Genomic DNA, 23,541 nt, shown 5'->3' with positions numbered 1-23,541 from the left:
CGCAATTTATGTGTTTTGTTTAGCGAGGCTCATTCCGTTTTATTATTTTAAAGTGCAAACCTAGAGCAATCTATAGTTTTCTACTTAATTTGTCTCTAAAATAAAAGAAAGGCCCTAATTAATTTGTTACTGGACTGATACAAACTAAGTAATATTTTTGCACCAACATCCGACCATTGGGCTCCGATGTGAGCCCAGCAGAGGGAATTTAAAACCAAATATACACCATAAAATCGGCCAAAACAGACCTTGGCCCAGGCCTAAATGAGAAAGGGGCCAAAACTGGCCTGGGCCGTGCATCAATTATCCTGAGGCTCAAACGTTTAGGGACTAGCCTGTTAAACCCTGTCTTTTACACTAAATGGAATTTCAATTTAATTAAGAACACAAATCTGATGAATCTACTACTAAAATTAACTAGCCAGTAAAATAAATTCAATGCAACATTAAACATGAGTTGGAAAGCAACTGATTTCAGATTTCATGACTCACGTAAACTGCCTATGATCACAATTTCAAACGTGGTGCATGCTAGTTCAAATTTCAAATTCCATACTATGACTCATTTTTATTAAAATGCTGACTCATGAACTTTGATTAAACACTAACGTGACCACATATGAGAATTGAAACTCGAGAATTAAGGATGTTGGATGAAAATAGATTGCCTAAATTAACCTTACGAATTACATATCTCATATGTACTTTTAACTTTCTGATTTCGAACCCACACACAACCACTCAAACTCAGAATTATAGATTAACTCACATCATCACTACTAAATATAAAGCTCCCATGATTAGAAGAAGTATCACACTACTTTAACAGTCTACAGCCTAATTAATCACAGCTTGAAAATACTATTTATACAGATCTAGGAAAACCGGAAATTAACTAAACTAATAGAAACTATTCTGTTAGTCCAGCATGGAATTATTACAATGAATACTCAACTAAACTCATATGCATTTCTAAATATCTAACACACACTTAACGGTTCAAATGCACAAACTTATAATTAACAGTCCATCAGTACGGTTATTACAGTATAATGAAAGCAGTAAATCAACAATAGGCCTCCACTTCAACAACAATAGGCCTCCACTTCATTCATTTTCAACTGGATATTTTCATACATCCAGTTTCAGGACATGTACCTGGTATGTAGAACAGAAAAATGGGGTAAGCAATCAGCAACAGCAAACAGCAAAATACAGCAGCAGAAAGCCCAACACAGTAGCTTCAACACCTCAATCCAGAAATCCCAACAACACGAAGAAAACCAGTAAAAATGGAGAAGAAAAATAGTCCGAAAATCTCTCTTTGTTTTCTCTTTCTAGATTTGAACTCTCTCTGGTGTTCTTCCGCTCTCAATATTTCAGAAAATTTGGTTCTATCTTTTTTTACTCTCTCCAAAATGAATTCTGCCCCTGTATATCCAGTGTATCCAGAGTGTATATCGAGTGTATACCGCTCTCTTCTCCCCCTTGAATCTGATTTTCAGCTCCCTTAAATGGGCATTCAATTAGTGCATTTTCCACTACCAATTTAACTTTTCATTTCTTTAATCATACACTTAATTGTCCACTCAATTAGTGCTTTTAGTTAATTTGATAATGCAAATACTACCCTACCACTATTAGGAGCTTCTCAATTAGTAATCACTTGCATAAAATTATATTAATTAGTGGATTATATACACATTCAACCAAATTATTGAACTAATCCCAGTTATTCTGCCTAAGTGATTAAATGAGATACCATTTCAAAGTTTTCTGATATCCTAATTATTAATTAATTCCAAAAACTGTAAAATCAAATCTTAAATGTCAATGCTATATTTTTGTATTTTTAATGCATTAATAAAATTAAACATGCCCACAAATATATGCAAACAATCAGAAAAATCACGCAATAATTCCTAAAAATAACAAATAATCAAGGCCAAAACCTAATTTTGGGAATTATTTTGGAGTAATTCGTATGAGGCAAAAATCACGTGCTCACAGCTGCCCCTCTTTGTCCGGAAACACGAAGAGTTTTCGTGCAAAGATAAAGTGAGCGGATACGAGCGATTTTTGCCTGTTTGAACACTCTGTGGGAAGTATTTTTTGAAAGATTTGACCGAACCTCTGGTTCAAAGGTTTTCTACATATCCTTGGCTATAAAGGAATCAGGTCAATGTAGTTCGGGAAGTTTTGGAACATTTTCTTATACAACCCCACAAATAGCAGGTACAGACAAATCAACCAGTGGGTAAATGATCAACTACTCCTTTCCCTTTCCCCCTCTCATCACCACATCTACCCTCTCTCTCTTTTTCTTTTTCAGATTTCTTTTTACCTCCACTCCTTCTTAATTCAGGTAATTCCACATCCCTGATAGGCCCAACCAAAACAAACCTATTTTCTAAATTCTCAGTCAAAGAAGAACTTACCTTAGAAGGGGATTCTTGAGCCTTCTCAGAGTCAGAAGACCCAGGTCCTTCCCCCTAACAGATTTGTACGACTCAGAATCAGAGTTAGAATCAGAGTCTTGAGCCTGACTTGCCTTTAATTGCTCATTCAATTTCTTTGAGAGAGCACTAGATGCCACCGTTTTACGAGCAAGCATTTTTACTCTTCTTAGCCTGGATTTGGGAGATGTGCTAGGTGAAGGAAGGTTAGATGAATCAGAGGGAGTGTGTTGTGGAGGAGTTCCAGGGTTGTCTTATAGGTTTGTCATTGTAGATGATTTCTTGAGAGAATTGGTGAGTTAAAGCTTTGGAGAAAAAAGCAATTGGGTGTAAAACAATTGGGTGTTTTACGTGAAAAACACCTGGCTCAAAAGGTAAAAAAACCATGATCTACTACTCAGTAGGATTTTCCCAAACTTCCACTAAAATCACTGAGCCAAAAACTGCATTTACAAAATCTCTTTTGTAAACCTAAGATTAACTCTAATCTCGTTGTTGCACACAGCCTCAACTGTTGCGACAACTTCAAGTTAACTCTAACTTGAACACTCTAGGTACCTAAATACAATTGCTTCTATAAAAGCTGAAAGATACAATTTAAAATCACATACTACAGTTGAACTAGAATAAAAGATAGACACTTGGAACTGGTTCTTCTATCTTGTGCAAGTAGCTTCAGGATTGCACGCTTGAATCACACATAAATTGCTTGCAAAATCGCCTTGCTCTTTCTCTCAATTTAAGTTTAACTTCTGCTTATGTGCATTACCTGTAAAAGAGAACAACACTGATATTTAATGGGTTAGTAATTAGAGATTGACTGGGATTCAAATGCTACTCTTAAGAAGAGTTCTAGTTGATCTCATACTCTAACACTATATTCTTCCTAAACCGTGTTTTCTTCGTGTAAGGAGTCTTTTTCTCCTTATCCAATATGCAACCTTTTCGATCAGATCAGGAGATATTACTTCTGATAAGTTAGATTTATCTCCTTCACGTGCATCTCACATGTTTGGGTTGATCATGACTGTGCTTCACAAGATGGACCTGGTCCATGTCTGAGTTCTTTTATCAGTCTTCAAAACTTCACCTATACTTGGGCCAACATTTTTGAAAATAGTTTTAAAATATACTATGTTATACTATTTGGCTATCTGAATCCATATCATTATACTATAATTAAGAAATACCCATAAATTTGAAGGACTGCCACATGGCTTCACCAAATTCAAATAACCCAACTCCTTTTCTATGGTTCGATTAATTTAAACTCGGAACCCGATCAAAATGCTCGAAACTTAAAACACATCTAAACCTAAAAAGAGATCCAATACCCTTTCATTTATGAATTAAAGTAAAAATCTGGCTTTTTTAGAACATTAATTTTTAGTATTTTTTGGTTTATATGTATTTAAGTTAGGGGTGTTTGGATCAGGTTCTGGGTTTAAATTAAGCGAATCGCGTAATAGAAAAAGTGTTGGGTTATTTGAATTTGGGGAACTAGGAAGTCGCGTGACATTACGTCAAATTGAGGGATATTTTTGAATCATAAAAAATCAGTGGGAATTCAGATAGTCAAATAGTATAATAGAGAGTATTTTTAAACTATTTTTGAAAATATAGAAAAAGATAAATTTTGAAAATTTTAAAAAATTCTAATAAGATATTTTTCAAAATTCACTCAGATCACTCACAAAAAATAAAAAAAAAAATCAAAATTATATTTATATCCAAACACAAACTCTAATTTTCAAATAACATTTCCACTTTAATTTATTATTTTTTGGCCACTTTTTTCCCGGAATTTACAATTCTTATGCCAAACGCCCACTTATTCTCTTTTTTCCTTGTTCCCTTTTCTTTTGTTTCTCTTTTATACTAACTATAGTAAGCTCAAGTTTTAAACCCCTACAGCACAAACCTCAGAAAGGAGAAAGGAAAGAAGGGGGAAAACGATGGCTCATCATTTGCCAGCCTTAAACCCTCCCAGAACCCTAAACACTAACCTTCACTCTATCAGCAAACCAATCTTCTCATTCTCACAAACAGCATCTCGAAAAATTTCGAAATTGAAGAAATACCCATCAATCACTTCATCCACTATGTCAAGCCAGCAGCAAAACCCACTGCCCCATATAGCATTAACCAACAATGAGCACAAGGAAGAAGTCATGAACGCTATCAAAAGTTCAATATCTAATTGCCTCTCCGAAACCCATCTTGATTTAACTGTATCTGCACTCCGGTCCAAAATCAGAGGCAAGGTAATAAATATTAGTACTTGTATTTTTCTCTTTTAGTTAGCAGAATGTAACAGATAAATATGTAGGGTGCTGGAACTTTTTCCAAAAGTTTAAACGCATAGTTTTGATAAAGGGATTTTATTTCCTTGATAGAAAGTTGACAACTTTATCCCAAATTTATATGCGAAGTTTTGAAATAATGTGTTTTATTCACGAATGTATATATGACAAATTGCATGTGTATATGACCGTCATAGATATATATATGATGGAGGGGATTATCTATTAGTGTTTCTATTTACTATTTTTCTCTGTTAGCTAGCAGAGTGTGACAGATAAGTATGTGGGATGCTGGAACATTGTCCCGAAGTGTAAATGCATAGTTTTGCTAAAAGGGATTTTATTTTCTTGTTGGAAAGTTGACAACTTTATCAAAAAATTTATGTTCATAGTAGTGAATTATGATTCTTTTTTTTGCACATATGACAAATTTCATGTGCTTTGAAGGTTAGAGATATATATGATGGAGGGGATTACCTTGTAATGGTGACAACAGATAGGCAAAGCGCATTTGACAGAATTCTTGCTTCCATCCCCTTCAAAGGCCAGGTAATATTTTTATTATTCCTGTTACAAGGTAGCTTATGTGAAGAATGTATTGATATTATGCAATTAGTAATAAGTATAATATGATCACTATCTTCAATCTTTAACGTAGTTACACTCTGGGTACGCAGGTCCTTAATGAGACAAGTTTATGGTGGTTTAATAAAACTCAACATATTACTCCTAATGCAGTGGTATCAGTGCCTGATCGGAATGTAACTATTGCGAGGAAGTGTTCGGTTTTCCCTGTTGAGTTTGTTGGTGAGTTTCTACCATATAGTGGTATTATCTGCAAAATTGATTCACTGTTCGACCAAAATATAATGAGCTTTATGTGTGGTTAGGTTCCTCACTACATGTATAGTAGTGAGGCAATTGTTGAAGTCAGCCAAATTGTCAGTTTGTGTTATATTTTCTGGACCTGCATGTTTAGAAACAATGGAAGTTAACTCTCTTTGTTATTCTCAATCTGGGCACTTCTTGCTCTATGGTGCTTATATGCTTAGTGGCAAAATTTTCCTTTAATGGCTTTACAAGCTTAGCATGGTTTACCGAACTCCCACCTCCACCCCACCCCTACCAGGGGAGGATGTAGAGGTTAAGGTATGGGTTCAAATAGCTTTTGCTCAAACTTTGTATATGTTAGAAAATTTACTAAATAAGTACAATTAATTGATTTCGGACCCATCAAATCAAATGTTGTGTTAGAATTCCATACTCGAACCTATAAAGTTCAAATCCTGAATTTGCCTCTGATCCACACCTCCCAATGAAGGAAAAAAGAGGTAAAACAAAAGAACAAATTTGACATAGTTTAAAGAACATAATAGTTGGACTATCATATGATTTCTCACTGTGAGGAAAATGCTGAAGGGCTAGCTACGTGTTTGAATCTCGCTCTGGCACACATATGAGCCACTACTATAGTTATCCTACTCAGCATTTCCTTTCTCTTCTTTGGGAGGAAGGGTGCTAATTGAAGGTAAGTCTTTGCAATTTGTGCAATTGAAATTCTTTTAGATGTCAATTTGAAGCATCCTTAGTGCTAGTAAGGGACCTAATCAATGGTGAGTCTTTGTAATTGTATATATATATGTATAGTCGCACATTGGAATAGGAGTAATATGTATAGTTGTAAATAAGACTTCTTGTATTATATTGTAAATATACATCAGTAATATTTTTTTCCCGTGCTACTTCTTAGTAATTAATGCCATTGAAATTCTTTTAGATGTCATTTTAAATATGTAAGCTCAAAACCTCCTAATAAGCATCTGACTTTTATGCTTCCATTTGTTTTGACAAGTATGCTTTCAAGTTTTCAACTGTGTCTTTTAGTGGAATTAAAAATAAATGATAGCTTCTCAAAGCTTTTTGTATTAGGTTACTATCTACTTCTCATGTTAGTTTATGTTTGTTGGTGACTGTCTTGTTATTGTACATCAACAAAGCCGTGACTTCAGGTATTAACATTATCTTCTTTTTCTAGTAAGAGGGTATGTTACTGGAAGCACTGATACATCACTCTGGACAGTCTACAATAAAGGGGTTCGGAATTATTGCGGCAACAGCCTTCCAGATGGTGTGGTTTGTATAATGCATGAATGCCACCATTTTCATTTAGCTTTTTGTCCTCTTCTTTTTATTTGTTTCCTTGATTTTTGTTCTTCTTATATTTTACAGGCTTGGTGAAAAATCAAAAGCTTCAAGAAAATATACTCACACCGACAACTAAAGCAGCAGATCATGATGTTCCTGTAACACCAGATGAGGTCTGTATTTTCACTCTCCTTTTTTCTTTTACTTCTTACTTCTCTACTAGTCTTTCTTTATTTCTATTTGCTGTTTTATAAAAGAATGAGTTAAATTTCTTAAAATTTGATGAGAATTAGCATAAGATATAATGGATGAAATTATGAAAAAATGACTAGCTGGACATGTTCTTGAAAGATTGTATTTCCATCTTTCTGTTTTACATCTTGGTATTTTGGTGGTGTTTGTCGGAATCTGGTTGGTCGCTTTGATGTTATAGGCAGATTTTCTAGCTTTTTGAGCATTTTCATGCCAAAGCCTGGGGATTTTGATATCTGTCATAACACAGAATAAATGTTGATTTGGAAGTGAGAATGACACTTTATCTGCAATATATTTGGCTGACAAGCTAAAACTTATAGTAGACAATAGATGATAATACTACTAGATTTTTCTCTTGTAGCACATTTGTTGTCTTTACCAAATTGCTGAACTTTGTTGTAAGCAAAGATGGCTTAAGTGTCCTGAGCAATTTAAACTGCAGATAGTTCAACTCGGGCTTATGACTCAAGCTGATTATGACGAAGTGAGTAGGAAGGCGACGAGCTTATTTGAGTTTGGCCAGGTAATCAGTTTATATTATGTTTATCAATTATTTTACTTGGGATTCTTATCATGCTTCTTTCTCCTATTAATTGTTAATATACCAGTCTCTTTTACTCAAATTCGCTGAACCAACGATGGAATGATCTCACTTCAATATCATCCCTATTCCTTAATTTCAAGTTCATGATGTTTCTTATCAAATGGCTTTAGTTTGTGCTGTGCAATAGGTTAATGATTGTGGAGATCAAAGCTTTTCTTTCTTTTTTCTTCTTAGTTAATTTTCCGCAGTGACGATCTTGGAATTTCGAAGTTCCATTCCGTATGGACAAATAAGTAGCATGCCTCTTTGTTATTATAAAAAATGTGGCATGCCCCATAATCGACATTTATTATTATACATAGATAGTTAAATCAATTCTCATACATTATTTGGTTTGGAACTTTTCACAAGTTTTAATCTATTTTCCATAAGTTTTTATATTTTAATCTATTTTTGGAATATTCTTCTTATTTTTAGAAGTATTGGAACTTAAAAAGTTCGTTGGGCTAAACGTGTCATGATAGGCAAAATACTTGCCCTGCTCCTTAGCCTTCTAAAACACTAATGGTTAGAGTTTCTGATGTATATACTGTCTTAGCTGTAGAATGCAATTAGACAATATTATACCTCACTGTTCAGTTGTCTTCACTAACCTTCACATTGCAGCGTGTAGCATTGGATCATGGTCTGATATTGGTGGACACCAAATATGAATTTGGAAAGGGAGTTGATGGTAAAATTTATTTGATTGATGAGGTAAGCGTAAGTTTCCTAGTTCCTCTTTGACAGTGATACTACTTTTCTCACTTCAAGGCCTGATCATCTGCTTCCTACTTTTAGGTACATACACCTGACTCAAGCAGATATTGGATTGCTCATTCTTACCAGGAACGCTTTCAGAGTGGTCTTGAGCCTGAAAATATCGACAAGGTTTCTTACATGATTGAAACTTAATCATTACGTCTTAGATACATGCTCATGCATTTATCTTAAGTGGATTAGGGAAGTAGAAAACTATAATTATACTTTTACTTTGTTTTTCCCAGTTAGCTTATGATTTCCGAGTATGTTGTCCTTGCAATATGCTGACATTTACTACAATATTTGACTAGGAATTCTTGAGGCTGTGGTTCAAAAATCATTGCAACCCATACGAGGATGAGGTAATCTGTAGGAAATGGGCATTTTATTTCCTCTCGTTTCCTTGGTATTCAGATAACACTCGTATTCGAACTGCACTAATCCAAAAAAATCAATTTTCCTGCTTAGGTCTTACCTGATGCTCCAGAAGAACTTGTCTCTGAATTAGCTTGGCGGTATGGTTCCATGTCTTTTCATGTTATCACTGTAGAGGCAATGCCTCCATTCCTTTTTAGCTAATAGTGCGCTGAAACTTCACTTGGCTGTCATCTACTTGTAGCAAAGCTGCAAAGATGTCTTACAGTTATCATTCTTAATGTTTCAGTTATTAGTGCTGATTTCCACTTTACTAACAGATACATTTTCCTGTTCGAGACGATAACAAATTCAAGATTCGAGATGCCTGGGACAAAGGTAATGCTGAATAGAAAACAATTACTATTATTGTCTGAATACAACAGTTACTGAAGAAAAATTTTATTTTGTGCCTCACACAACTCACACTAGTTGTGTGAGGCCTCTTTTTTGTCTCATAACTTTGTGGTCCCAGAATTTTGTGGATCCAAATGTGTAAGATATGGGTGCACAAATGTGTGAGATAAAAAGATGCCTCACACAACTAATGTCAGTTGTGCGAGGCACACCATAAAATCACTCGTTACTGAAAGTTCTTCATGCAGGAGCCAGTTCATGATCGAATCTCGAGAAATGTTTCACAGGCTTTGTCATCTTTGCAGTAATAGCATCAAATAGGAAACTTCTTGTGCAAGTTTAATGAGGTGGAACCAATATGTTCTGCTCTGACATTTGGGAATAATTTGAAGAACTGTATCTTGCGTATATTTTGAAGGATTGTAATGTCAGCTTGATATCAAGGAAGTTAGTCAATGTTGTATTACTATGTAACGCGCATATGACAAAATTATGCTTCAATCCCAAGTAAGTTGGGGTTCATAAATTTACAATTTTTATCCGCAGCCTGCCTGTTTTATCTGGACTTGGGACAAACAATGTAAGCAAACTCACATATTTGGTCGCTAATTTATTTCTTAACACATTTTTGAGTGATGGTCTCAGCAACTGTATGTTATTGACCTTATTCAGTGGATCTCAGTTACTTGTATAGCTGTTTTGCGTGAAGTGAAGTTAAGCCTGTCCAATCATTAAAGGTAGAAAAAGAGACGAATGGTTGTTAGAAGGTGCTTAAATCAAGGAATCCAACAAAATGGTGGAAATTGGTTTAAATTGCAAAAATATTTGTTTTATGTAGAACTTCTAGAGTTTTAGATTTTAATTATCCTTGAGATATTTTTTTGAGGAATTTTTAGAAATCACTATTGTTTAGTAGCTATTAACTTCCTATAGCTATCATATACATAATTACTTCCTATAACTACTATTTAGTTGTTATGTTAGTGTATTCGCTGTATTTCCGCTGCTGTATTTATGAATACAACAACAAAAAGCGTCTACAAATTAGGGCAGTTCAGCTGTACGTGCATGTATTTACATGTATTCGCGCCATGTATTCATGAATACAGCAGCAAAAAGCGCCTAAAATCAGGGCAGTCTAGTTGTACGCGCATGTATTTACATGTATTCGCGTTGTTGTATTCATGAATACAATAGTAAAAAGCGCCTAATGTTAGGGTAGTTCAGCTGCACGCGCGCCATGTATTCATGAATACCGCATCAAAAAATGCCTAAAATCAGGGCAGTTCAGCTGTACGCGCATGTATTCACATGTATTCGTGTTGCTGTATTCATGAATACAACAGTAAAAAGCACCTAAAATCAGGGCAGTCCAGTTGTACGCGCATGTATTCACATGTATTCGCGCTGCTGTATTCATGAATACAACAGTAAAAAGTACCTAAAATCAGGGCAGTCCAGCTGTCTAAGAGAGGAAAAAACAAATAGCATATTTCATGCCTCAATGGTAGCATATACCATAAATACTTATTTTGCTATAAAATATAAAGGAAGCTATAGAAAATTATATTTTAAAATAATTTTGATTTATATACCTTTGCTATAGGAGGTAAAATTTCCTATTTCTTTTTCTAATTATCCTTGAGATTTGAGTTACGGACAGTAGTATTTCTCCAGGTGTCACCTTTTGACTTGTAATTGCTTCCAGAAAATGCTTCAAGATAGTATAACTTTATGATATTTTTGAAATGCAAACACTATTGTATTTTCTTGGACATCCCGAAGATAAAAATAAGGAGAATGTTATAAATATATTATATTATGGATATTCATTTAGTACTCCGTTGTAAATAATTTTTCTGAAGAAGCTTATCCATATGGGACTCCATCGTAAATATATTTATCTATTTAATACTCTATTGGAAATAAGCTTCCTGAAGAAGCTTATCACTTTGGTACCCGATTATGGATAAATATTATCCTAGGTAGAAGATTATCCATACCGGGTATAATAAGTTTATCCATTCAGTACTCCGTTATGGATAAACATTGCTCTCAGTAGAAGATTATCCATATCTGGTATAGTAGCAACTTACACAGCAACTTGCAGTAGCAGCTTACACAGCAGCTTGCGTAGCAGCTTACACGGCAGCTTGTAATAGCAGCTTACACAGCAGCTTGTAGTAGCAGCTTACACAACAGCTTCCTTTCTTCTATAAATAGAAGAGATTTCAGTTCATTATGTACATCAGTTTGAATTCGAATAATATATCAGTTTCTCTCTATACTTGTCTTTACTTTATAGTCTTTATTTTATAACACGTTATCAACACGAGACTCTGCCATATCGAGCACTTACTTTGAATTTAGTTTTTCTATTTCAGGATAAGAAGTAATTCAAAGTCACAATACTGAGGAAACTAATAGATGGTGTCCAACATAGAAAATCTGGAAGAAAAGCAAGCCTCTACATCGTTGGAGAAATCAAAGGCTTAGCTTGTGTATTTTCAACTATTATGATTGTTCGATGCCGAAGCATCTATTGCTTGGAGGTATCATGTATTATTTGTTTAATTACTTACTTATCTTAGCTATTAAAAGTATTCTAAAGAGCAAACGTGTATAACATGTAAGCGAGAAATATTGCATCAGTAGATGCATATAGCTAACAATTGAAAGGGATTTGTCACCTCCAAAAGGTGATTTTTCTTAAATCCATCCAATCTTCCTATTATCACTAAGAGTGATAAATATTTTGGGAGGCACCAAATTTGCTCCTGCCGAGCATCGCTTGAACTCTAGTAGAGTTCATGAGAAACGTAAGATCACTAGAAGTGATTATATATTTTATATAGTATTGTAACTAAATTGGTTAACCACCTGAAGTGGTATATTACTTATGACCATCAGAAATGATAATTTAGGCTTTCTATGGTTACAATTAAAGATAAGCTCATAAATATTCTCTATATTACGTTCGCCTCAATTTGCTCCTGAAGTAGTAAATATTTCAAAAGAGGTTGAAACATCACAATTTGATGTGATTAATGCGCGTTTAGATAATTATGTTCGATTTCCTGAAGGATGAGAATTTTTTATAAATATTAACCATTCCCTGAAGTGAATGTGACAATATTAATAAAGTCGTAAATATGAGCGCGCTATTGATGTAAATATATTACGATTCACCTCCAGAAGAGGTAATATGATTGGGAGAATATATACTCAATTTTTTTCGTATTTTAAATTTGCTCCTGAAGAAGTAACACAATTGAAATTTTCTCCTGAATCAGGATAATATTATGAAACTATGTCTTTCTGTGCTTAAATAAAATAATAAGCTATTCAAAATTATTTCTGAAGCACATTTTCATTCCCTGAAGTGAATGAAGAAACAACACAACTCACCTCCTGAAGAGGTAGAATAACAAAGGATATAAATCTTATTTTTGTGGCATAAAGACTATTGTCGCACGTACCCGTTGTACGTAAAATATCTTGGATAATTTTATTAAATATTATTCCAAAGCAAAAGTATTCTTGTAGAATGCTTTCTACTACAACCACACTAATATGTTATGGTTAGTTATCGAGTTCCCCGAAGAAAATAACAACACATGTGTCACACCTCCTTTTTCCCCCGCGCCCACAAGGGCGTAAATGAGTTTTTCCAATTAAAGGACAATCGAAACGAGATTTATTTATTAAATTCAGAGTCGCCACTTGGGAGATTTGTGGTGTCCCAAGTCACTGATTTAATCCCGAATCGAGGAAAAGCAGTATAAGTTTATACTATGTGTTAGGACCACCAGAGGCGAAAATATATTTTGTATTTTTCCTTTAATAAAATGAAAACAAACATGCACAGGTAAATACAGATAATTAACAACATGCCACGAAAAACTCTCAACATTTCGTATAAAGGAAAAAATTATTTTATCTTGATTTCTTTTGGAGTATTTCTTGTGGAGCAAAAATCACGTGCTCACAACGTGTATCTTTCCCTGAAGGATGTAATGACTATATGGTTACCACTTTGATATAAAATATTCAGATGTTAATGGCGCTTCTCCCTGAATGAGATAGTTGTCACAAAGTTAGTGATAGAAATACTGAAATTCTTAATTTCTAACATTCATAAATTTAGAATTGTCTTTATAATATTCATTTGATTATGATTTTCTCTCATAATACCAGAAGTGTCTGAGTAATATTTGATAGTACAAAATATATTAACAACTCCTGAAGAGCTAATTGTTTGTCTAGAAGACATATGACACCAGTAGTATCTGATAAATATTAGATTATGGATAATGAATGAAGGCTCTTGAAGAGCTTATATACAAACATGTCATTCATATTATATGATTATGGTCAAAACATATGTTGTAGTAAACTTGAAGTTTACTAATATAGAGGACTATCATATTGAGATTACATATGACTGAAAGATTGAAAATCTTCATGTTTCCACAATCATAGGGGGTAAAATAATATGTATGTGAGAAGTTACTCGCCTTATTCTTTAATTTGTACTACATCATGTATCATAGTAAACTAGAAGTTTACTAATGCAAAAGTTCATGCCATAGTAAACTAGAAGTTTACTAAGAGATAGCACATGTCATGAAAAACTTGAAGTTTTCATTTGCCATTTTTAAATGAGCTATTTGACAATTCTGATAAGCATATACTGAAGAACCAGAAGATTCTTCAAGAATTCTCTTGTGCTGCTTGTTCTCATAATAAATTAGTTATACCGGCTAAAGTTGGGACTAAGATCCCTGAATTCTGGAATATATAAAAGGTGAATATGGGTCCGTTCACCTATCATGTGAACCACTTATAGGTGCATATATGAGATGGTTACATGTGTAATTATTGTCAACCTGCAGTTTGACATTTGGAATTGCTTTTCTCGATTAAGAGCATAATTTTCAGATTATGAAATCAAGACAGTTCATCTTGATAATGCTGGTTTATATCCAAGCTGGTTTAGCATTGAATACCTCCTATTAATGGCTAAACCATTGCTTATGAGAACAAAGCTTCATGTGTTGGTCTAAGATTTTCTAAATTGCATATAGCAGCACTTGTATGCATCAGATCAACAATATATGATAAGTCCTCCCTTCACAATTGGTTTAGGATCAGAAACCAAATATTTTTACTATCTTTTGTTGTGTGGTATATGATTAATTTCTCTACCATAATACACAAAGATATGTTTCCCAAAGATGATTGGGGATATATGTTAGTTTTTCTAACATTTGGGGGATGGAATAAACAGTTGAAAAATATGCTATATGAATCGAATTATCATGATCCTCACTTAGAAGATAATTCAAGTCGAATGCTAGAAGCATTTGCTGATCCAAAATTAAATATCATATTTCAGCTGCAAATGCTCCTATTAAAATTAAAGTCCCTGAAGGATAGAGTTTACTGTACGCATGAAGCGTGGTAGACCAATCGGTTCCAAAGGTAACAATCCTTGAAAAATAGTAGGAGCTAATGATCAAAATGAGGAGGAAATAAGCTCTAGAAGAGCCCACGACATAACATTTCATGAAACTCCCGAAAAAGTTCAGGTACCTGAAAATAAAGAAAGTGATGAGATCTCTACAAGTTATGTCGCTTCGGAACTGACACAAAATGATTGTCGACGATATATTTAATACAATATAGTGCACAATATTGTAAAAGATTGTGAGGATCGGACTAGCAGTCCAGACACTTGAAGATGTCATACCATTTAGATACAAGTCCTTAACCTATATGACTTATTTGGCTAAATCTATATGAAGATCCTTGAAGGATTGAAAATGCCCGAAACATATAATTCAAAGTCTTGAGAAATGTACTCGATCAAATTATAAAGATCTTTGTACGGTTTAAAGCAATCTGTGCGCGTGTGGTATAATCGCCTCAGTAAATATTTGCTGAAAGAAAGTTACATAAATTATGTTATTTGTCCATGTATTTTTATAAAGAAAATGTCATCAAAATTTGTTACACTTGCTATTTATGTTGGTGACATAAATCTTATTGGAACTCCGGAAGAGCTCCAAGAGGGTCTTAAAAATACTTTTACATGGACAAAGTGTACCCATTAAGTACACCAATGAATATTCAATCACTTGAAGTGAATAAGGATCCGTTCCAACCTCTAGAAGAGGATGAGGAGCTCCTTGGTCCTGAAATACTCTATCTCGGTGTAGATGGTGCACTTATTTATCTTGCTAATGCTAACAAAAGTGGTGCAGATCGTATTGGTAATGCAGATGCAGGTTATTTATCCGATACCCATAAAGCTCGATTTCAAACCGGCAAGCAGGGAGTGCATATGATTGAGATCAGTGATTCATTCGAGAAACATGTGGGTTGGAATGTGATAAAAGACCCACAATATTATACTGAAACAATGTTTCATGCATAGCACTATTAAAAGGAGGATTTATAAAAGGAGATAGAACGAAGAACATTTCACCAGAATTATTCTACACACACGATTTTCAGAAAAGTGGTGACATTGATGTGCAACAAATCCGTTCAAGTGATAATCCAACAGATTTATTCACTAAATCTTTGCCAACTTCAACTTTTGAGAAGATGGTATACAAGATTGGAATGTGGAGACTCAAATATTTGAAACAAGGTTTTCATCAGGGGGAGTAAAATACGCGATGCAATCTTTTTCCCTTACTAAGGTTTTTTCCCATGGGGTTTTCCTTATAAGGTTTTTAATGAGGCACCTAGCAATGCGTATTACTAAATATGTGTACTCTTTTTCCTTCACTAGGATTTTTTCCCACGTGGTTTTTCCTAGTAAGGTTTTAATGAGACACATTATCTTTTAATGAACATCCAAGGGGGAGTGTTATAAATATATTATATTATGGATATTCATTTAGTACTCCGTTGTAAATAATCTTCCTGAAAAAGCTTATCCATATGGGACTCCACCGTAAATATGTTTATCTATTTAGTACTCTATTGGAAATAAGCTTCCTGAAGAAACTTATCACTTCGGTACCCGGTTATGGATAAACATTACCCTAGGTAGAAGATTATCCATACCGGGTATAATAAGCTTATCCATTCAGTACTCCGTTATAGATAAACATTGCTCTCAGTAGAAGATTATCCATATCTGGTATCGTAGCAGCTTACACAGCAGCTTGCAGTAGCAGCTTACACAACGGCTTCCTTTCTTCTATAAATAAAAGAGATTTCAGTTCATTATGTACATCAGTTTGAATTCGAATAATATATCAGTTTCTCTCTATACTTGTCTTTACTTTATAGTCTTTATTTTATAACAGAGAACAATAACTTGTGCCAGATGTAATAATCACAAAACTATACATGATTATGATAACCGAAATTATCATATTCCGATAAGATTAATAAAGGCCAAGGAAAGTTACCTTAATATTAAAAGTCAAAGAACCAATCATGTTGCTGGTATACCTTGACCCGGCAGCAATAAAAATGTATAATTATCAAGATCACTTCACTATTTCACACATTTGGCAGCAGCCTTGGCCCCTTTTGAGGTTGCATAGCAAGAATTGTACCTCTATAATAACAAGAATCAGCAAAAAAGACTTGTAGAGAGTTCAGTAGCCTCTGTGAAAGCAAGAATCAGCAAATGGAGGGTGAGGGAGTGAAATTGCTTGGACACTGGGCAAGCCCTTTTGCTCTAAGGGTTCATTGGGCTCTGAAACTTAAAGGCGTTGAATATGACTACCAAGAAGAAGATCTCCCAAACAAAAGTCCTTTGCTCTTGCAGTATAATCCAGTGCATAAAAAGATTCCAGTTCTGGTTCATAATGGGAAACCTATTGCAGAATCATCAGTCATACTTGAATACATCGACGAGACTTGGAAGAAAAATCCCCTCCTCCCTGAAGATCCTTATGAAAGAGCTAAAGCGCGATTCTGGGCAAAATTTATTGATGACAAGGTAGGTAATAACTGATGTTCAGATATGAAAGAATGGATTCTTGTCACTAGTTTATCATCTTGCAGCAAATCACTCACTGAAAATTTTATGCTCTTTCCTTCTTTCCAGTGTGTGCCAGGAATCTTTCGTACTTTCTCCAAGGTCGGAGAGGAGCAGCAGAAGATAGCAAAAGAAGCTCGCGAGAACTTGAAACTTTTAGAGGGCGAACTAGACAAGAAACGCGTTTTTGGAGATTCGAGGATAGGGTTCATTGATGTTGCATCTGCTTGGATCATATGCTGGGCTCAGATTGTTGAGGAGATTGTTGATATCAAACTTATTGATGCAGAGGAAATGCCTTCACTCGTTGCATGGTTTGAAAATGTCCTCGAAGCTGCTCCTGTTCTGAAAGAGTGTACACCACCCAAAGACAAATTGTTAGAGCATAACAAAGGATTTCACAAGATGTTGGTTGCTTCAGCGTCACCTTGAATTCCAAAATCTGTTCCCATGGTGGAAGATGTTACTACATATGATTGTATGATATGTAATCTTTTAGATGAGTTTGTATGACATGTAAGATTTTGCCATCAAATATAATTTTGTAGGGAAATAAGGGTATAAGCATCTATGATTATGATATCATAGTCCTTTTCTGTAAAATTAAGGAAACTTCAACTCTTTAAATTGTCTGGGAGCTTTGCACCTTGATAAGGCCAAGTCGCTAATTATCAATATGGCACACAGCATTTGAGTTCCTTATAAGGTACTAGTTCCTTCAACTTTTGGCGAGTAAAAACCAAATTCAATTTTAGTTCGAGGGGAGGTGGATGAAGGGCTGTGAAGTAAAAAGACCCAGCACTGATACATTGATGAAAAGCTACAAAGGACCAGAGACTTTTAACCATAATTTAATCGACCATTAACGAGGAAGCAACCCCCATCCGTTATTAAGGCTATTCAAAAAATTAAACATTCAGCTCGCATCCATAAGTAATCATACACCTATTTGAACAAACAAGTAAGAGAGCCAGTCCGGCAAGACAGATCAGGAAAGATAAAACAAGTCAAAGAACCACAAACATAGAGATATTACAAGTCATAGAACCAGCATATTATTCCAGTCCAAGCATTAAATGATCCATATCATCTTTATCATGATACAATATCATATTAGTTTGGTAGGAATCAGAACATACAGCGATAAAATATTTTAGGAGCCACTTTCTTTGGCTAATTCGCCAGAAAAGCCTCAAAATGAAAGAAATATCATAATAAGGCAACGATGTGTATGAAGTTCACTAGTGCAACAGAAAAAGTCAAAACCATGCTTTTACTAAAGCTTACCCCACTTGAAGCTTTATCATCCTGTCATAACTGACAAAACTAGTATTCCTCACATAAAAGGGAGAGGCTAAACAGAGCCACAAAGGAAACTTGCAAGACCGAATCACGCTAAAAGTGCAAATAATAAGAACTAGATTTCAAAGTTGAAAAGGATTTTGCAGACAATATTTATTGAATCAGAAATATTCAGAGAAGTTGAGGTGTGGACCAAGGAAGCTCAGACGATGCGCAGAGTAAATTAAGAACGATATATTTGACAAAGATGCAACTTAATCTTAAGCCAGAACTATGTGTAAGCAGTAAAATCATCTATCATGATAAAGGCTTTGAGAGTTTATTGATTTTTCAAACTTAAAAGGTCATTGATGGTTGTTTTGCATTCTGTAAGATTTCCAGATATCATTTGTAGAATTTTATACGCGAATATCAAATGCCCAAATATTCAAATATCATAAAAGCAACAATAGTTAGTAGAATAAATCTACACTCTGGCTAGACAATAGAAAATGCAGAAGCCATAAATTTTTACAGATTTTTTTTGATAAGTTTTACAGAGTTACCGATAAAGCAACTTCCAAGTGAAAAGGGAATCATGAAAAAAGAAAGTAGCTTAAGCAAACAAAAACTTACCTGTCGCTGCATGATGCACTCTCAATCAATCACATCCACTGTGCTTTTCATATTTTAAGCACAAACTCAAACTTTGCACCAAGCGACAAACAAAAAATACTCCCTCCGTCCCAATTTAAGTGACGGTGTTTGACTGGGCACGAAGTTTAAGTCCCAATTTAAGTGACGGTGTTTGACTGGGCACGAAGTTTAAGTAATAAAGGAAGACTTTTGAAACTTGCGGTCTAAAATAAACCATAGAAATTTGTATGGCTAGAAATCATCTCACTAAAGGTAAAAAGGAAAATTTGAAGTTGATTTGTTACTAAATATAGAAACGTGTCATTCTTTTTGGGACTTACTAAAAAGAAAGGAGTGTCACAAAAATTGGGAATAGTAACAAGTTCTCTTACAACGCAACGTAGTAACCTATCTTTTGCCAGGTCTAACAGTCAACTTTTAAAGAACAATTAAAGTACCACTATGGGTTTTCAGTTCTCACAAAGTAGATATAACTGCGACCTTCAGACTCAATGCAAAATGCCTGAACATATGACAGAGGTCTCATCATCCACGTCAATTCCATCCTTCTGCATCATATCAAGGATGTCCTGTGGACTTTCTTCTCTTGAGGTTTGCATTCTAAGCAATGACTTGTACACTTGCAAATTAGCAAGACGAAAATGTCTAAGAGTCTTAAGAAACTCCATAGCATTCTCAAAATTTCTAGTTTCTTCGAAATATTCTGCAATGGCGACAACACTACTTGGTGAAGGCCTCCAATCATAATGTTTTAGAGCAGCAAGACCACTTTTCAAGGCATCAATAGCTTTATCCATTTGTTGACTTCTTATCCAGCCCTCCACCAGTATCTCCCAGGTTTTAGAATTTGGACGTCCACCTTTCTCCAACGTGCGATAATGTAATGATTCAGCTTTTTCCACTGATCCATTTCTCATGTATCCACCGAGAAGTATGTTGGAGACCCTAATGTCATATGTCCTGCATTGAGACTCCCATTCTGCAAAAATTCTCTCGGCTTCTCTCATGTCGCCAAGCTTCACCAAAGATGACAAAATACACATGTAATTAGCACAAGTCATCTGAGAATTTACTGCATTAGAAGCTTCCCAGACCCGAAGTACTCCATCTTTGTTATTCAAGGAAGCATACTGCGTAATGAGAAAGAAGTAAGGACGGTGAGTACTTTTGGATATTTTCTTTTCAGCAATTTTTAGGGCCAAAAAGGCCTTATCCGTCAGTCCTGCTTTCATATAAATATTCGCTAATGTAGATAAAGAGGTCCATCCCACTTCTACATTTTGGTTGCTCTGCATTTCTTTGTATACCATCTCTGCTGATTCGACCCCAGAGAGCTTCCCACATGCGTCCATCCAGAAATTATAGGAGAGAACATTTAAGGATATTCGGTTTTGCTTCATTTGCAAAATGACAGATAATACTTTCTGGTACTGAGATGTAGCCATATAAAGCTTCATCATTTCATTAAACAGATGAGGGCTCAGAGCAAGTCCCAACCTGTTTATCTTTAGCATGAAAGCTTCAGCCTTCTCAGCGGACCTTTCTTTAACATAACAACGAAGAAGAGGGACGGAAGCAGCTTTCCGTAAAAAAGTGCTTGTTAAACTGTCAAAATATCTTTCAGCTTCTGTGCTACCATGTTCTTTCACAGTTAGTTCCAATCTCATGGCGTAATCAGAAGCTAACATGTGAGATCTGTGTTGAGTTTCCATCCAGTTAAGTATCTGCAAATGAAGAAAATAAAGATATACATTATTGTCTTAATGTATCTTGCTTCATTACATGCACACTCGGATAAAAGGAGAAGAGAGATTTCAAAAGAAAAGGTTTCACAATTAACAGGTAATGCCAAATCTTTACCGGTACTCCTCTATCGAGTATATAAAGCAAATATTAGCAGTATATAATTGTATATAAAATTGTAAGCAAACAAGTAGAAAATTCTTTTGTACATATTAGTGGAACATTTCTATGACCAAATTGAAGTTTGACTCTCGAGAGTATATGTTACTCACATTATTAACTTAAGTAACCTCACTAAAAATCATCATATAATCAAGCACCAAGCATACGAAATTGTACAATTTTATTTAATTAAAAAAAAAAATTCTGAGTGAATAGAAGACCTCCAGAGCGGGTTTGAAACGAAGTTGTTTCACGAGCTGCCGGGTAACGATCCTGAGCTCGGGTACAGAAATTTTACGGCCTTCATCCACCCAATTCTGAAGCACACTCCTCGCCGTGTTCCCACTTGATGAAACCACCTTCAAAATTCGTCTTTTTAGATCAAACCCACTGGGGTAACTGCTGTTTAATAGCGTCGTTTTGTTGGCTGAGCTCGAGCATGATCGTGACAACACATATCTCCATGTCCATGAGCTGCCAAAAAAATGTACTTAATTTCCATTCTTCAGAAGTGAAGAGATTGTACAAACAACAGAAATGGAATAAAGAGAGAAAAGGGTGCTTCGTACCATTGAAATCTTGAAAGATTGAAGCCAACTACCTTGAATAGCATTATTAGAGCTTTCCTACTTTCACTTCCGATGTTGTGAATAGGCTACTTCTTGTTCCTTTTGAGTGCTTCGTTTGGGTTTTGGGATGTGTTTTAGCGGAAATCATTTGTTTTTTGAAAATCCAGTTTAATCCTCGATGTCTGAAATCTTGTTCATTTCAACCCCTTCATTAAATGTGTTAAAACATATACTTAAGTTGTACCTCTACCCTAGCGGACATAGATTCGATTGACAGTTTTGTTGGATTAAAAAGTAATTTTCGAAAGTTTAAGTTGTGTTTCTTCATATATTTTATTTGAAGAAAAATTGAAAAATTTTGTGACTAGAAGAAAATTTTTTTCTCCAAAAACTGGTTTTGGGGGTAGTTTTTGGAAACTTGAAATTTTTTAAATTTTTTCCAAAACATAATCATATTTCATAAACAAACAATGTTTTTAATTTTTTTGAAAAAAATGAAGCCAAAATTTATGGTCAAACTAAGGGTGGCAAGTGGGCCGGTTAGGCCCGGGCTCGGCCCTGGACCGCGAGCCCATATGGGTAGTTGGCCTAAACGGGCCTACCAGTTTAAGCCCGAGATTAGGGGGTTTGAGGCCCAAGTGTGACGACCCGGCCAGTCGTCTCATGAGTTACCGCTCCGTTTTCCTATTTCTGCTTTCTTATGCTGCGTTATCCGTATTTTGTGATATCGGGTTGGTCGGATCGAGTCCGGAATGAGTTTGGTGAAGTTTGAGACACTTAGTCTCTTTTAAGAAGGTTTAAGTTGGAAAAGTCAATCGGACGTTGACTTATGTGTTAGAGGGCTCGGATGTGAGTTCCGATGGTTCGGTTAGCTTCGAGAAGTGATTTAGGAGTTAGGAGTGTGATCGGAATGGGTTTTGGAGATCCGGAGTGGAATTAGGCTTGAATAGGCGAAGTTGATACTTTGGCGATTTCTGGTTGATAGGTGAGATTTTGATATAAGGGTCGGAATGGAATTCCGAGAGTTGCAGTAGCTGCATTGTGTCATTTAGGATGTGTGTGCAAAATTTCAGGTCATTCGGACGTGGTTTGGTTGGGTTTTTGATCAAAAGCGTATTTCGGAAGATTTTAGAAACTTAGGCTTGAATCCGGTGTGATTTGATAGATTTGATATTGTTTGAGGTGTTTTGATGATTGGAACAAGTTTGAATAAGGTATTGGGTTATGTTAGTGCTTTTGGTTGAGGTCCCGGGGGCCTCGGGGTAATTTCGGATGGTTAACGGAAGAGTTGAAGTGTAATTGCAGCTGCTGAAGTTGCTGCTTCTGGTGTTTTCGCACCTGCGGTTTGGGGACCGCAGGTGCGGCGCCGCATGTGCGTGAGATTGGCCGCAGAAGCAGGCGAGGAGGATTTGGTCAGGGACCACAGAAGCGGTCAGGTTAGCCACATCTGCGGAGTCGCAGATGCGGAAGGTATTTCGCAGAAGCACGGCCTGGTCCCTTAAGTGAATTCCGCAGAAGCAGAGGGTAGACCGCAAATGCGGTACCGTAGGTGCGGTTAAAGTGTCGCAGATGCGAAAAAAACTGGGCAGAAGGTATATATTTCTTCCTTCGCGATTTTTGAAGGGTTTAACCATTTTTGAACTTGGAATTGGGAGCTTTGGGCGATTTTGAAGAGATAAATCAAAGAGACTTCGTTGAGGTAAGGATTTTGGACTCAAAACACATTTCTATGGTAGAATTTCATGAATTAAGGCTGTAATTAATGGGATTAAAGGACTAAAATGGAGGATTAGAACTTGAGTCTAAGAGGCCTTTAATGAAGGATTTGAGGGGTCATTCGAACCCC

The 23,541-nt window shown here is 35.4% G+C and overlaps 3 protein-coding genes across 4 annotated transcripts; 2 read left to right on the top strand and 1 right to left on the bottom strand.

Annotated features, from left to right (window-relative positions):
• Positions 1–4,335: 4,335 nt before the first annotated feature.
• LOC107807002 (phosphoribosylaminoimidazole-succinocarboxamide synthase, chloroplastic) lies at positions 4,336–9,916 on the top strand. The gene is made up of 12 exons (XM_016631279.2): positions 4,336–4,720; positions 5,207–5,308; positions 5,437–5,566; positions 6,795–6,887; positions 6,989–7,077; positions 7,602–7,682; positions 8,370–8,459; positions 8,544–8,633; positions 8,816–8,866; positions 8,973–9,019; positions 9,200–9,257; positions 9,524–9,916. The coding sequence occupies exons 1-12, from the start codon at positions 4,412–4,414 to the stop codon at positions 9,581–9,583; spliced, it is 1,200 nt and encodes a 399-aa protein (XP_016486765.1). The 5' UTR covers positions 4,336–4,411; the 3' UTR covers positions 9,584–9,916.
• A 6,687-nt stretch (positions 9,917–16,603) lies between these two features.
• On the top strand, positions 16,604–19,194 carry LOC107816088 (glutathione transferase GST 23-like). The gene is made up of 2 exons (XM_016641760.2): positions 16,604–17,244; positions 17,353–19,194. The coding sequence occupies exons 1-2, from the start codon at positions 16,930–16,932 to the stop codon at positions 17,713–17,715; spliced, it is 678 nt and encodes a 225-aa protein (XP_016497246.1). The 5' UTR covers positions 16,604–16,929; the 3' UTR covers positions 17,716–19,194.
• Positions 17,489–21,852, bottom strand: LOC107816087 (pentatricopeptide repeat-containing protein At5g27460-like). 2 transcript variants are annotated; one of them, XM_016641759.2, is made up of 4 exons: positions 21,696–21,852; positions 21,348–21,600; positions 19,682–20,945; positions 17,489–17,628 (listed from the first exon to the last, which is right to left on the bottom strand). In XM_016641759.2, the coding sequence occupies exons 1-3, from the start codon at positions 21,737–21,739 to the stop codon at positions 19,710–19,712; spliced, it is 1,533 nt and encodes a 510-aa protein (XP_016497245.2). In that variant the 5' UTR covers positions 21,740–21,852; the 3' UTR covers positions 17,489–17,628; positions 19,682–19,709. The 2 variants fall into 2 exon arrangements, with proteins under 2 accessions (XP_016497245.2, XP_016497244.2); XM_016641758.2 differs by lacking the exon at positions 17,489–17,628 and having other exon boundaries at positions 19,478–20,945.
• Between the last annotated feature and the right edge of the window lie 1,689 nt (positions 21,853–23,541).

Source organism: Nicotiana tabacum, chromosome 7, assembly GCF_000715075.1.
Source record: "Nicotiana tabacum cultivar K326 chromosome 7, ASM71507v2, whole genome shotgun sequence".
Lineage (NCBI taxonomy): Eukaryota > Viridiplantae > Streptophyta > Magnoliopsida > Solanales > Solanaceae > Nicotiana > Nicotiana tabacum.
This window is presented reverse-complemented; position numbering and strand designations above follow the sequence as displayed.

Bases quoted from the DNA above. Each gene is read 5' to 3' on its own strand.
- LOC107807002 (XM_016631279.2), top strand. From the start codon at position 4,412: ATGGCTCATCATTTGCCAGCCTTAAACCCTCCCAGAACCCTAAACACT. The intron at 6,888-6,988 runs GTGTGGTTTGTA...TATATTTTACAG, and splicing joins CGGCAACAGCCTTCCAGATG to GCTTGGTGAAAAATCAAAAG. The intron at 8,634-8,815 runs GTTTCTTACATG...ATATTTGACTAG, and splicing joins AGCCTGAAAATATCGACAAG to GAATTCTTGAGGCTGTGGTT.
- LOC107816088 (XM_016641760.2), top strand. From the start codon at position 16,930: ATGGAGGGTGAGGGAGTGAAATTGCTTGGACACTGGGCAAGCCCTTTT. The intron at 17,245-17,352 runs GTAGGTAATAAC...CCTTCTTTCCAG, and splicing joins CAAAATTTATTGATGACAAG to TGTGTGCCAGGAATCTTTCG.
- LOC107816087 (XM_016641759.2), bottom strand. From the start codon at position 21,739: ATGCTATTCAAGGTAGTTGGCTTCAATCTTTCAAGATTTCAATG. The intron at 21,601-21,695 runs GTACGAAGCACC...TTTTTTTGGCAG, and splicing joins AATCTTTCAAGATTTCAATG to CTCATGGACATGGAGATATG. The intron at 20,946-21,347 runs GTCTTCTATTCA...CTTCATTTGCAG, and splicing joins GTTTCAAACCCGCTCTGGAG to ATACTTAACTGGATGGAAAC.